At 33.9% G+C, this 14,991-nt stretch overlaps 1 protein-coding gene across 3 annotated transcripts; it reads right to left on the reverse strand.

The window, feature by feature from the left end:
• Positions 1-1,250: 1,250 nt before the first annotated feature.
• LOC110026107 (lysine-specific demethylase JMJ25-like) lies at positions 1,251-12,640 on the reverse strand. 3 transcript variants are annotated; one of them, XM_020726916.1, is made up of 12 exons: positions 12,088-12,640; positions 11,896-11,999; positions 11,659-11,758; positions 10,856-10,988; positions 10,703-10,766; positions 9,918-10,626; positions 9,364-9,693; positions 5,772-6,095; positions 5,615-5,687; positions 5,445-5,530; positions 5,225-5,344; positions 1,251-1,463 (listed from the first exon to the last, which is right to left on the reverse strand). In XM_020726916.1, the coding sequence occupies exons 1-12, from the start codon at positions 12,553-12,555 to the stop codon at positions 1,395-1,397; spliced, it is 2,580 nt and encodes an 859-aa protein (XP_020582575.1). In that variant the 5' UTR covers positions 12,556-12,640; the 3' UTR covers positions 1,251-1,394. The 3 variants fall into 3 exon arrangements, with proteins under 3 accessions (XP_020582575.1, XP_020582584.1, XP_020582566.1); XM_020726925.1 differs by lacking the exon at positions 1,251-1,463 and adding an exon at positions 3,563-3,748; XM_020726907.1 differs by lacking the exon at positions 1,251-1,463 and adding an exon at positions 4,882-5,010.
• Between the last annotated feature and the right edge of the window lie 2,351 nt (positions 12,641-14,991).

Raw genomic sequence — 14,991 nt, forward strand, 5'->3', positions numbered from 1 at the left:
TTCGTTCGTGTTCGAATCGTTATTGTTCGAAATATAAAATAATTTAAAATAATTATATATAAAAAAATTATGATATTTTAAAAATTAAATTTTAAAAATTATAATATATAATAAATTAATAATAATAATATATTAATATACTATATTAGTAATATACTAATATAGATATTGTATATTTATATAATATAAGTTATACAATTAATATAATATATTATTTATATATATTAATATTAGAAATGTCAAACTAGCTCGTCATTCGTATTCAGCTCGTTCGTTAAGAAACGAACACGAACAGTGACTTCAAGAACAATTTCGAACACGAGCTTATTTAAAACAAACAAAATTTCAAACGAACCGAACACAAACATAAGTTCTGTTTGTTTGTGTTCAATTTGTTTACACCCCTAATTATTAGCAATAGAAAAACACTTTTAACATTCATTTGAATTAGGTTTTTGCCCTTCAATAATAAAAATAGAGAATTATATAACCCATCTAAAACTTTAAAAATAATAGTTTGACTCCCTAAACTTAAAAAATTACATTTCAACAAACTAAAACTTTATTTACCTTTGAAATAGGTTCGAAAAGGTAGTTATTAATAGGGCTGTCAAAAAAGCTCGTTGTTCGTGAACAACTCGTTCTAGATATTATATATTTATATAATATAAGTTATACAATTAATATAATATATTATTTATATATATTAATATTAGAAATGTCAAACTAATTTGTCGTTCGTATTCAGCTCGTTCGTTAAGAAACGAACACGAACAGTGACTTCACGAACAATTTCAAACACAAGCTTATTTTAAACAAATAAAATTTCAAACGAACCAAACACGAACAAAAGTTCTGTTCGTTTGTGTTCAGTTTGTTTACACCCCTACTTATTGGCAATAGAAAAACACTTTTTTAACATTCATTTGAATTAGGGTTTTGCCCTTCAATAATAAAAATAGAGAATTATATAACCCATCTAAAACTTTAAAAATAATAGTTTTGACTATCTAAACTTAAAAATTACATTTCAACAAACTAAAAGTTTATTTTCCTTTGAAATAGGACTTCCACTTCATTATATTAAAAGAATTGGGTGATTGATAGTTGAAATGTAAAATTTTAAAATTTAGGCGGTTAATTCATTATATTTAAAGTTTTGGATGCTTGGTATGTTAAAACTCATAAAAGTAATAACCATATAAGCAAAGTTCTATAGAAGCACAATTAAACTTTAATACATACATGCATACATACATATACTTATGTGCAGTCTACTCACCCAAGTAGGGAGTTTTATCATCATTCACAAGTTTATAAGCTTGACATATAATATGATGAAAATGTTCGGCACAAGTTCTCCTCAAGCGTCCCCTAGAACAATTTTTCACCAATCACCCAATCTCATGTTGAACCGGAATTTCCGCCCACCTCATCACACCCCTTCTATCCAACCAACGTTCCTGCATGTCCACTCCAACACCCCTCAACTCCATCGCACACACGAGAAAATATTACATAATTTAACAGTATGTGCGGACAATGATAAATGAGATGGTCAGTAAACATAATTTCAGTAGATGTATGTGATCTGCATATCCATTATTGTGTGAACATGCTTAAAAAGTATGTAACATTTTCTACGCACAAATTTTTATGTGCGCTCACGCGTGTGCATACAAAAATTAATGCTAATAGATGACAAAAAAAATTATAGAACCATCAATATTACATAATTTGTAAGTATGCGCAAACAATGATAAATGAGATGGTCAGTAAACATAATTTCACTTAGATGTATGTGATCTTCCCATCCATTATTGTGTGCACATGCTTGAAACATATGTAACATTTTCTTCGCACAAATATTTACGTGCGCGCGCGTGTGAATACAAAAATTAACTGTGCCAGTGCATATATTGCACTTAAATTTTAATATTTATCTACCTAACATCAAAATTCTCAAAGCACATAAAAATGCCATTAATATTCACGAGTGAAGCAACAATTTAAGCACATGTTTTGATGCAAATTTTAGTTTAAATAGAATTTAGTAAATCGAGTAAATCCTGATTCATCAAATCTCGAGGTGATTAAGGGCGCATTTAGAGCAGCTTGTGCTTATCTAGATAAACCGCTTATCTTAAAAAGCAGACCCCGAGGTTCAACCCACGTTCCGTGTTTAATGTAAAAAACTAATTGTGTTTTCGGATAAGCTGCTCAAACGCAGTTTCAAAACGGTAACGCAACATTTTCAAAACATCGTCGCAACGAATAAATTTAACAAACAGAGCCTAAATCCTGAAATCTGCTTGATATGTTAGTAAATCTTGATAAATACTGAGAAACTATCAGACAATTTTAGATGAATTTAGTCAAATAAAAACCTTTGTAATGAATATCATATAATGTGATTTGAATTTTACATTTATACCACTCATATCGTTCTCATCATATAAGAATACCACATCTACTAACTTTTTAAAAAGCAAAACCCATTCATGTCAAAATTAAAGTTTTGGTGTTTGATGCATAAATACATATGAAATGTGTGGTTTATATGGAACTCTTAAAAAAAAATATTTACACGACTTACCTTAAGCTCGAAACATTGATCTCTCTCGCAACATTCCCGTCCCCCAAATTCTCAAAATTGGGATGGTAAGTCCTTGGAGATCCATTTAATGAAACCAATGTCGTGTGTTGACGAGGACGAGCCCACGACTTTCAATTTTAAGTTGAATAGGTCCGATGCATTGACTTATAGGCTGCATTTGGGACAACTTTCCGGCCAGATTTTTAAACCACATCCCTTGGTCAAGCATTTGTATTGCAATATGTGTATTTCAATTTAAAACCGCGACCTTGAACTTTTGAATAATCACAACCGCACTTGGCGGACCGCGTTCTCCGTTCAAGTTAGGATTGGCACGTGTAAATTATTATGGGTGGGCCTCTTAAAATATTCATGTAATTTATTATTCTTACATATGTAATTAATATAATACATGTAAATCCTATACAAGATTAGGATCCGTTTGGGGCAGCTTATTTAGTGTGGCAGTGTTTTAAAAACGCACCTGACATATTTGGGTAAACTGTGTTTTGATAGCTCATGCATTTTCAAAACGCTAAAAATAACGTTTTCACACCACACCTATCTAGGTGCGGTGACAGCTTTTTGGCTGCGGTCTGACTTTTCCATAAAAATAAAAATTTGTAATAACTACCCAACATAACTTATCAGCAGATTATTTTTAATCAGCTTATCAACAGATTATTCAATAAACTACAGCTGCCCCAAACAGACCCTATTTCATACACAATTATCATTTTTAATTAATTAAGCATGTAAAATGTTATTACTATATAATTAATTAATACATTAAATGTCACTTTATGATAAATTAATTTACATAAAATATTGTTATAAAATTAATTAGTTAATATAGTATTCATATGAAAGGCTTTAAGCAGGGATATGTAACTTATTATTAATTAACAAATTTTGGGTTATATGTAATTAATTGTCATTATTAAAATAATTTATTAATTGTAAGTATTATAATAATTATTTAAAAGAAAGAGCTTCACATGCAACTCCCCCACGTCATGTAAGCGCACCCGAGCCGCTAATTGCATCACTTTTAAAACTGAATTTTTAAAACAAAACAATTATTTCTAGAACACCAGCTTTTAAACAACAAATTTTTCACATCTTCTTAATTGAGATTTCATACAGCCACAACTGAAACAAATGCAACCTTATTAGACGAGGAATTCAACATAAAATGGGTGAAAAATGAGATTTAAGATTTATTTCTAATAATTCAAATAAAAATTTTATATAATATATTAATGATTTGAACTGTCACAAAGACTCGTTCGTGAACAGCTCATGTTCGGCTCGTTAAGAAGCTCCTGTTGGATTCGTTCACTAAGTTAATGAGTTGAACACGAATATTTTTTTGGGCTCGATATATAAACGAGCCGAACACGAGAATATGGGTTGTGTTCGGCTCGTTTTAGCTCGAAATACTATGTATGTATGTATGTATATGTGTGTGCGTGTGTGTGTGTGTATATATATATATATATATATATGGCAGGATTTTTTTTAATTTAATTGACTACCAGGCTACAAAGATTTATAATGAATTAAAATTATTAATTACAAAATAGAAAAAAACATATATTAAATTATATTTAAGTTTTAATATAAACAATAGGATTAATTTTTTTCCAACTCTTAACATCCTACATCTGCGTGATTAGAGTTGTCAAAACGACTCTTTGTTCGTGAACAACACATGTTTGACTTGCTAAGCAGAGTCAAACACGAACACAGTTTTTATGTTCGAAATATAAAGGAGCTGAACACGAACATTGATGTTTTTTCAACAAGCTGAGCATAAGTTGAGCCTAGGCTCGCTCGGCTCATTTTGCACCACAAACACACTTTTTATGTTCAAAATATAAACGAGTTGAACACAAACAGTGATATTTTTTTTTACAAGCCGAGCATAAGTTGAGCCCAGGCTCGCTCAGCTCATTTTGCACCCTTATTAATGATGCATTTATTAAGACTAATTTAAATTTATATGATTTCTAATGGCCAACTAGTTGATAAAAAAGTGTAGAACTAATTAATCATTAATTAATATTTAAATTTCTAAATAGTTAGTTACTATGCCAATTCAAAATTAACTATAACTTCATTAAACTAATTAAATATTAATTAAAACTTAAATTGTTATTAGTTAATTATGAATTAATTATTTATAAAGTTCATATCAAATGCAATTAATTAAATATAACTTTTTTTTGCATAAGATAGTATCATTGTATAGTGATTAAACATAAATTTGCATTAATTAAATTAATTAAAATTAAACCAGATTCAAGAAAACTTCATTTTAATAATATTCTTATAGAAAATTGCAAAACACCCCGCTGCATTCGCCTTTTGCCTCTCCCACTGTTGCCCGAACACAAATCGGCTGGAGTTAGCTAGGAAGGCAACAATGAGTCAGCAGTTGAGTCGGCAACACATCGAGTAAACTTTCTAGATTGTGACACATGTTTGCAACTTATACCCTTATAATTTAGCTCCGTCATATTTGTATTTTTTTTATTTTTTTTAAGAATGTTTAGATGTTACCTCTAGTACTGAAATTTTCCTAGAATTGAAAAGACAAAATGGAAGTCAGAATATAGATGTTACCTCTAGTTTGTCTTCCTTTGCCCTGTGATATTGGGGAAGCAATCTGAAGTCCCCAGTCAAGCGTATGCATTCGCTTACATTCTCAGGAGAGACAAAATCAAGGGCAACTTTCGTGCAAGACTGCAGTAAATGAATTTAGTAACAAACATGCATGCAGAAACAACTATTAAGTGCCAAAGTTGGATCTTCGGAATCTGAATATTGAATCAAAATCACATACCTTAAGGTTGCGCACTTGATGTGGACAGCCTGCAGGGATGAATACTGCTTCTCCTAGCCCTTGAACAAATGTCCATGGCTCTATCCCTGCAGAAGCACATGGGCCACTAAGAGTTTCCAAGTGTTCCATAAAAGAAAAATAAAGCAAAACAAAACAGATTTATAACTAACCAAATTCGTCCTTGAGCTTCCTTTTGTGTTCCGAGGTTAGATAGAACACCTCATCATGGACTGGATTAAATACCTAAAATACACAATTTGGTTTATTAGAGAGATATAATCTACCTTGATAATCCAATTTCAATATGAAGGAAATAGGCAAACCAACCTGTTCAAGTGGTGAACAATAAGTATGGCGGAATTCCTTGGAATGCTTTCTAAGATATGCTTTCAGCGGTTCTACATCTTCTTTCCGAAATATGTCCCATAGAGCACCTCCATCTTGAATTTTATTCTGCTGATCATTTTCATTCCCGAGGTCCGAAAACTCATCCACATATGTTTCCTCCATCCTGCTACAAGTCTCTTCTCCATGAAAGCTACTACATTTCTCTCTTTCATCTTGATCTCTGTGCAACTTCTTCAACTTCTCTATTGCATACTTCTGCTCTTCAGTAGGCAAGACCTCTGCAACATGCATTAAAACATTTACCTGTACCAAAAAGCTGTAATTAGATAGACGTTATACTGACACTTCAACAGTAAAATACAACATTCAACCTGCAAACAAAAATAAATAAGCTGACTTGAATGTCATTTTTTTTTGTTAACTCCCCATTTAAAATGTCCATGAGATGGGTGTATACGACCATTTTCTTTTTTATATTTTATAATGCAAGCGATTCTTCATCCATGACCAGGTTTCTTGTTAAAGTTGATGTAGTGAGCTAAATATTACACACTAACTAACAGGAAAACATCAACGTGTCTGACATCCTCCAATTAAATATAACGTTAGCTTGTAACTCATGTTTGATTTTTTTTTTTTTTTACGTTAGCTTGTAACTCATGTTTGATTTTTTTTTTTAAACTTTTTGGAGCATTATCATATATAATAAATCTAATGCCCAGAAAAGCATGCGCAAAGATTATATAAGATGAAAGGAAACCGTCAAGCTCTTCCAAGGAAAAACACAACAGCTCAATAATAAAAAAGTACTGCATCCCTTATAACATTTCATGAAAATAGAAGAGAGAAAAACATAGTGTTAATGAATCGATGAATAATCAAACCTCATGAATCTGAATTTAAAGTTCGTATGAATACAAAAAGAAAAAAGAAAGCCCCAAGAAAAGGAAAGAAGAAGCGTTTCGAATAAGTAATAAGTTTTCTACCTTTCCAAAACGATTCCTAATATCATACAGTACCATAAGGTTTTTCTTATGCCAAAAAGCCAAAACTTAATTCTTGTTTAATAACCTATCTTAAGGACATCTTATCCTACAGTCCCCTCAATAATATATCAAACAAACGTAAACTGCAACAGCAGTTCTTTCTTCCTCTGATCAATTAGTGAATACACCATTAATATGATAACTTATTTAGCAGTATTAGGGACAATAAAAATTAATTGATTTCACATGGATCCTAAAACATTTGCTGGGGTCACTTTATAGACATCTATTGTCAGACTAAAAAAAGTTGTTCAATCAAATAATTTCTCAAAACTTACCCAACTCATCCATAGTGGGATGAATCTTGCTTCCCAAAAATGAGACAAGTAATTTTTAAGCACAAGAGTTAAATATAATATATAGAACATATAATGAACCAGAAGAATAATGCCCATCACTTCTACTTCAAATCTTTGTTTTATCACATTCAAATATTGAAATAACAATCATTGTTAACAAAACCATGCTTGTAGAGTAAAAAGAAATTACATATTGTAAGACTCACTGAGCATATGATTGCAAATATTAATTCATGAAAGAAAAATATAAATTTCAAGTCTTAAAATTTATATAAAGTGGAGATGTATTTAGATTCTGCATTAAAAGAAAGGAAGGCATTTCCATAGCAGAAAAAGAAAGAAAATGCAGTCCAATCAGTGAATCGCGTTATTTCTTCATTTTTTTCTCTATTTTTTTTTTCTGGCTTCAAAGCACGACGACTTTGCAAAATCGTGTTTCAATTCTACTATTATCTATTGAACTTAATATCATGAAGCTGCATGACATGAATTTATGCTATAGATTATATTTCCATTGACTAACTTTGATATCATTAGGTCCGTTTCATCGAGTTGGTCAGTTTGACTATAAGTTTGCTGAAATCGGAGCTCTGGATGACTTTTTATCAAGATTTTAATATTTCTTGCACAAAATATTGCCTCGAGATTTGTGCCGGATGATGAAAATTTGTTGGTGGTGTATCAAGCTCAATGATAAAAAAGTAAAGCATCCTTAATAACGTTTCAATGAAAACAGAAAAGAGAAGAAACAAAGGGTTAATAAAATCAATGAAGATCAAAACTCATGAATCTGAATTTAAAGTTTGAATGAATACAGTAAAAAAAAAAAAAACTCCAAGAAAAGGAAAAAAGAAATACCGTTCCGAATATGCCTCAAGTATTAAAAATGTGAAGCTAATCCTAACTAATAATTTTTCCACCTTCCCAAAACGATTTATAACATAATACAGTCCCATAAGGTTTTTCTTATGCCAAAAAGCTAAAACTGAATCCTTGTTTCATAAACTATCTTCAGAACATCTTCTCCAATAGTCCCTTAATAATATATCGAACTAACGTAAACAGCAACAACAGATCTTCTTCCTCTGATCAATTAATGAATATACCATTAATATGATAGGTTTTTTAGCAGTATTAGGGACGATAAAACTCAATTGATTTCACATGGATCCAAAAACATTTGCTGGGTTCATTTTATAGACATCTACTATCAGACTAAACAAGTTGTTCAATCAAATAATTTGTCAAAACTTACCCAACGCTCCCATGGTGGGATAAATCTTGCTTCGAAGATGGAACATGCAAATTTTAAGCACAAGAGTTATCTATAATGTATAGAATATATAGTGAACCAGAAGAACAATGCCCATCACTTTACTTCAAATCTTTGTTTATCACATTCAAATATTCAGATGACAACCATTGCTGACAAAGCAATGCTTGTAGAGTAGAAAGAAGATTACATATTGTAAGACTTACCGTGCATACAATTGCAAATATTAATTCATGAAAGAAAAATATACATTACATGTCTTGAAATTTATATAAAGTGGAGATGCATTTAAATTCTGCATTGAAAGAAAAGAAGACATTTTCATAGCAGATAAAGAAGCAACATGCAGCCCAATCAGTGAATCACATTTATTTCTTCATTTTTTTCTCCTTTTCTTTTTCCGGCTTCACAGCACAACGATTTGGCAGAATCGTGTTTTAATGCTACTATGATATTTTGAACTTAATATCATGAAGCTTCATTATATGAATATATGCTATTGATTCTATTCCCATCAACCATATCGTTTAAAAGCCTTAAGCGTGCTAACAGCTAAGGGTTTTCCCTATATTTCATTCCAAGCTTTCCTAATAAAACCAACACTCTTCAATCATGTGGGCTTGCATATACAGAATGTACTCTAAGATCAGGTAACTTTATATGCTGAGTGATAAATGAAGAAAAAAAAGAGAACATTCTCAACAATATCCATAATACTGATGGGCAGGAAAAGTGTTGTAAAAATAGGTCCGAGCAAATATCATAGAAAAGAAGTTTCCACTTGACTAAAAAATTAGTTATACTCTATAAGAAGTGTATCTGACTAGCATAATGGAAGCAATACAACAGAGACTTGAATTTAAAAAATTCAACATAATTGATAAGCATTAGAATTAGCCATCATTAAAGAAAAATTAAGTAAATATTAATGACATAATAAAAAGCTCACGTACTGCATCTGAAACATCGCAATGAATCTTGGTAACTGAATCTCCTCTGCCAAGTTCTTCTCTCATTCCATACGCAATATATGATTTCGGCCCCATGTCCAGCTTTAACATTTCATTGGGAAGAGCTGTAGAAATGTTTAAAGGACCCGTTCGGGGATTTGTGTACTCCTGAAATGGTAGTGAATTGATAAATTCATTCCCATGGCATGGTAAACAATCTTCAAAATGCGTTGATGTAGGCCAATCCTTCAGTTTTAGCATTTCTGGCCAGGAATTGGCATACATTCGTCCTTCAAAGTAGCCCTCAAAAAAGTCATCACTCGCTATCTCAACCTAAAGTAAGAAGATCACTTTGGTCAAGGTATCGTTATCATCATTACAAGTCTATTCAAAAGAGTAAAGTAACAATAAATGAGAAAGTGGATTGCAAAGCTTTAGATCTGTGTAGGAGATAAATAGCATAAATAAAAAACATAGAACAAAATATATACATATATATATATATATATATAATGTGTAGGTGAGTATATATATATATATATATATAAGGGACTTGCCTTGCAAAGGGCCAGGCAGTCGATAGTCTGAAGTTGAAATGATTCTGAACTAATCTTGCTTCTGCATAAATTTTTCCACATAGCCTTTGGCTCCCAGCTTAAATGTGATTTCTCATCAAGAACGCCACGCACAATCACTGGCTCACTCTTAGCCCAATGTTTTTGGAAATGCTTGAGTTCAATCAGATCAATACAGCTAGAATTTGGACAATATAAAAAGTTGTCTGCTGAATCTTTCCTGGAAGCTGCTTTTCTAGAACTTTTGCTTGTATTAGAACAACTACAGCTTGCATTTCTAGTTGTAATAGAATCTTGTAGGAATCCAAAACTTACTATAAGGGTTTCAGCCTTGTCTTCCAGTTTTGAGATCCAATCTTCAGCAAGCATGCATTTTAATTTTAGGACAGCACTGCCACACCCTCCAATTTCCTTCGGTGGACAACAAATTTTCCCATTTTGATCAGCCTTCCACTTAGCAAATTCATTACGGTAATGCATTGACATATCTCCATTCTCATGTTCTGCTGCAAACATCTGGGCAGAATTTCCACCATGCAAATATTCCGTTCCTCTATTTACAGGAGGCAGTAATTCCTCTGTACAAGAAAGATTGTTCTCGCGTATTTCTTTGCAACAAGTTATGCATAGATCAAATTCACAACTAGGGCAGCTTCGGTGAAGATCGACAATAGATGTTTTGCAGTAGTTGCTGCACCAAAAAAAACAAAAAAATAGAATTAAAAGAGCTTAATGAGACGAACAGCTTGACGAAGAATTTTTCGTACCAATATACTCTCTCATCTTTTTCACAAGTGGATTTCTGAATCCTCAACTCAGATAACGGCAAACCTGTTAATGATAAGCATAATTTATTATGAATAATCTTAGCGAAATTATTTAAGCATAATCATATTCTATCAAAAATCAGAACAAAGAACCTTGAATGTTTGACTCAATTTTCTTTTCAATGTCTTGCTCCTGATTCAATTGTTTTAAAGAAGGCAGCAGAAGATTAAGCACACGAACGTTGTTTTCAACTTTATGAAGTCTATCAAAATCTCTGCTAGGAGTCTAAAAATCACACAGAAATAAGAAGAATGTCAATCTTTGAAAAGCCTTATTACTTGGTAGTATTAATACAATGAGAATATGGGCAAAATCATATTTCTAGATCATAACAAATGTACAAGTGATCAGCATGCCAACAACCCCACATTTTTGGTGAATACATTCAAGTTCAGTGAAACCATAGAATGAGCTTGATGAAAAAATAAAACTACTTAAATCAATTCATTTGAATACACAAAATGTAAAATTCATGTCCAATCTTCAAAAACCGTAGTAAAAAAAAAGCAAAAAAAGTAACATCTAACTTAATTTGCAGGATGATTTTGTGACAGAGGCATTTGGATCGCAGAGAACCTCATTTACATTTGCATTCCCCAAAAAAGAAATTTGAGATACATTGAAGAACGCTAGCCCACTTAAATGCTTTGATAAGAATTAGTCAGGTGATATCATTTATGCTAAATTTATACATGTCTACGGAAACCTCCACAAAGAAATAAACAACAATAAATACATAAATTAGGTGCTTCTAAATCCAGATTTGATCAGTTATACAAGATAATTAAGATAATTATTCAGAAACTATGCCGTCTATTTATATACATAGACAACAAGATGTATGATGAGCACTTGGTATAATTTATTTTCCGAGTTCAATGGAGTCAAAAAGTACCATGGATGCCTTATGCGGCCTCTTACAAACTCCGCAGACATAAGTTTCATCGCATGATGGCAAAGCCTTCAAGCTCATCTCATCAGCCATCTTTCGGCACCTAGTTCCACAAGGCAAAGTTCGCAATGAAAATAAAAATCTAAAAATTAGGGCAAAAAAGACTTTCAAAGACAGAATTAAAAAAAAAGAAGAAGTAAACAAGATCAGTAAACAAATTAACAGATGTGTGAGGCGTACCTGCTTCCAGTTTTGTCCTGATTCTTGAGATAACTTGAGCCATTCGAAACCATATCCTCCTTCCCAATTGTTCTGCGCTTAATGCATATCGTCTTTGCAGAATTCTTACATTGAAGAACAAATGATGACCAATAGTATTAAATTGGTGAAAGGCCGGGCTCAACAAAATAACAGAAAATAAAATAAACATACCTTCTCGCATCTGTGGAGATTTCCCACGGAAGAAACGGAAGAAGATGTCGAGCAGGGAGACTCCACATTGCCGTCAATAAGGACTTTAGGATGCAAAGAAGGAATGGAGGATGAAGCCGGTATTTTCTTCCTCTTCCTACACGAATCGAATCCGCCACCTTTTTCCACCGTGGAACCCCTACTTCTTTTCCCCCGCCTCCCGCACCCACTCTTCTCCACATCTTCCTCTTCCCTTCCCTTGGTTTTACTCCTAATCGGCGGCCGCTGTTTACGTCTATCCTCCTCACAACTCCAATCAGCGTCGAGTTCTTCAATCTCCTGGAACGAATCTTTGAGTTCCATTGAATCCGGTGAGTTGGAAAGATAATACTGGAATTCGGAGTAATTGATCGAATGATCTACCGTCGCAAATCTTCTAGGACGTTTGGAATCGTCCTGCGTTTCCAACCCCTCCGCCGTCGGCACCATGGTCGCGTTGAGAGAACTGGAGGACTTCGATTAGGGATTTACCGGTTTACTGCGACCCTTCAGATCTTCATACAAGGAAGAAAATATTGGCTCCATAACGGTGCGATCCTTATTTTTAGAAATATTACCGTTGGATCTCTCCTGGACGTCTCAGATTTAATTTTATTCGCTGAAATAGTTCAGTATTGCGTTTAATAATAATATAAGAGATTTTCCATATTTAGATCTCATTAATGATTCAAATTATTATAGATTTTTTGCTTTTTTCTTATTGCTATTTCTTTTAATCCATTTTAAATACTCGATATTTTATAAGAGCATTATTCGTACAAATCAATAAATTTTCTATCATCTAATAAAAATCTCGAGGCAAGACACAGGCCTTGATGTAATTTTTTTTAGTAAGGATTATTCAAACTTTAATTAAAAATCATTTAAAACACAGTCGAAGGAGGGGAGGGGGGAGGCAGTGACTCATCTTCCACTGGCCTCTGTACTTCGGGTCTCGATCTGCCCTCTCTAGGAGTTTGATCTTGGACATGAGTTGCTCTAGGAGGTTGGAATGGCCTACAGGGGAGATACATGATGCACGGCGGCCCTCTCCCGCGGGACGATGTAGGCGACGACTGCACCCCTCTCCTTCTCAATCGGTTGGGGCGGGGGAGCCTCTTCTATAAGGGCCGACTCCTGAGACCCCGAAGTTTAGATTGGAGTTTCCTGGAAGAGGCTCCCCCGTGTTAATATCCCGACGACTGCACCCCTTTACAATATCCCTCACCCACTTCAACGTGTTAATAAAAAAAAAAAAGAAAAGAAAAGAAAAGAAAAGAAGGAAAAACGAAACAAAAATATTTTTTTCTATCAGCACCGGGCTTTCCTGAAGATTTCCTTAGCTAGACAAGGGAGTCATCCCTGCCAAAAGGTTTCTTCGCCTTGGGTCTCTTTTCTTCAAACTTCGTTGTTGCCGCTTCCATCCACTTCTTCTCTTTCTCGTTTGACTCCTCCTAGAGACTTTCGGTCATGCTCTCAGAGGTTCCGGGCCACAAGATGTCAACAACTGCACAGTCTGTAAATTGGTATACGGAAAGCTTGCTCCTCTCAATCATGTCGACGTAGATGTGAGTACTCTCCGGTGCCATTTTCGTCTTACCACCTCACTGTTAATTGGTCAGAAATAAACTCCCCAGCCACGACAATGTTTAATGATCATGAACTTTGACGACCATTCCTTCACCTTGTTCTCAAAGCCTAGACAAAAAATAATGTGTAACGTTCTCGGTCAATCTTAACGCCGAAGAAATAAGAGATGAACTAGATCGACCACAGAATTTCAACTCGCTGAAGGTAAACGATGAAGGTCATTATGATGGCGAAGGAGTTCCGTGTGACTTTTGTAGAAATAATGTCGTAGCTATTGAAGATGGACCTCATCCCGCTGTAGAACGACATCCTCAACCCATATTTGAATACCTAGGAGCCATGTTGTGATAAGAGGGAGAAAAAGAGAGTCACACGGAGGAAAGGAAAATGATAGCATGAGGAACCAAACTTCCAGTTCACCAACTATAATATAAAGTAGAAGTCAAAATATCGTTAAGGGTAATACAATATTTTCTTCATATCAAAGTGTGGGAAAAGTGTTAAATCAAATGTGCATATTGATGAACCAATAAATACATATAAAATCATGAATATATAAATATTGAAAAATAAAATAAAACATTCATGTATATATTAATTCACGAAATAAAATATTTTTACATTTGTTTCACCCGCTTACAATTGTTCATCCAGAAAGAAAAAAAAAACTTACCTCAACTAAGACAACCGCTTAAACATTGACTCTCCTCATATCCTAACCATATCCACTCTACTCATTTTAGCATTCAAATGGGAGATTGAAAGTTCCTCTTAAAAGTTGGTTAATTTAGCCTTATAAGACATCACCTCCTCTTGAAGAATAGCTTCACTAGCCCGGACCGTAGCTAACTCCTCTTCCAGTAGCCCTAACCATACGTCACGAAGGAGGTCGGCCTCCTTTGGAATCAAAGTCTGAGCAAAAATAGACAGTGTCGGAACATTGGTCGCTCTATTCGGGCCCGCTGATTCATCGCGAAATGACCCTCTATAGCGCATAAGAACCTCATTGAATCCAGAATCCACCGTGGCGCTGACTTCAGGGGCCCCATGCTCAACAAGGGGAGGAGTCTCGGTATCCTCGCCAAAGGATGGATCCATCATCCGGTCAAGGGCAGAAGTAGCGAAGGAGAATATTTTTCCTCCAATCTCCTTTCTTATTGGTGGAGGTTGAGAGGCACTAGCCATCGAAGGGCCAAGAGCAACTCCCTGTTCATCCGACGCTGGTACTTCCGAAGGTAAGTGATTAAAGGCAGGTTTTTGTCCCTCCCTCAAATTTGGAAAGGTTGGGCGGAAGAC

Source organism: Phalaenopsis equestris, unplaced genomic scaffold (genome assembly GCF_001263595.1).
Source record: "Phalaenopsis equestris unplaced genomic scaffold, ASM126359v1 Scaffold000002, whole genome shotgun sequence".
Classification (NCBI taxonomy): domain Eukaryota; kingdom Viridiplantae; phylum Streptophyta; class Magnoliopsida; order Asparagales; family Orchidaceae; genus Phalaenopsis; species Phalaenopsis equestris.

Coding starts and splice junctions, on each gene's coding strand:
- LOC110026107 (XM_020726907.1), bottom strand. CDS start 12,555: ATGGTGCCGACGGCGGAGGGGTTGGAAACGCAGGACGATTCCAAACGT. Junction 11,759..11,895: donor CAGGACAAAACTGGAAGCAG/GTACGCCTCACA, acceptor TTGTGGAACTAG/GTGCCGAAAGATGGCTGATG. Junction 10,627..10,702: donor AAAGATGAGAGAGTATATTG/GTACGAAAAATT, acceptor TTTTTGGTGCAG/CAACTACTGCAAAACATCTA.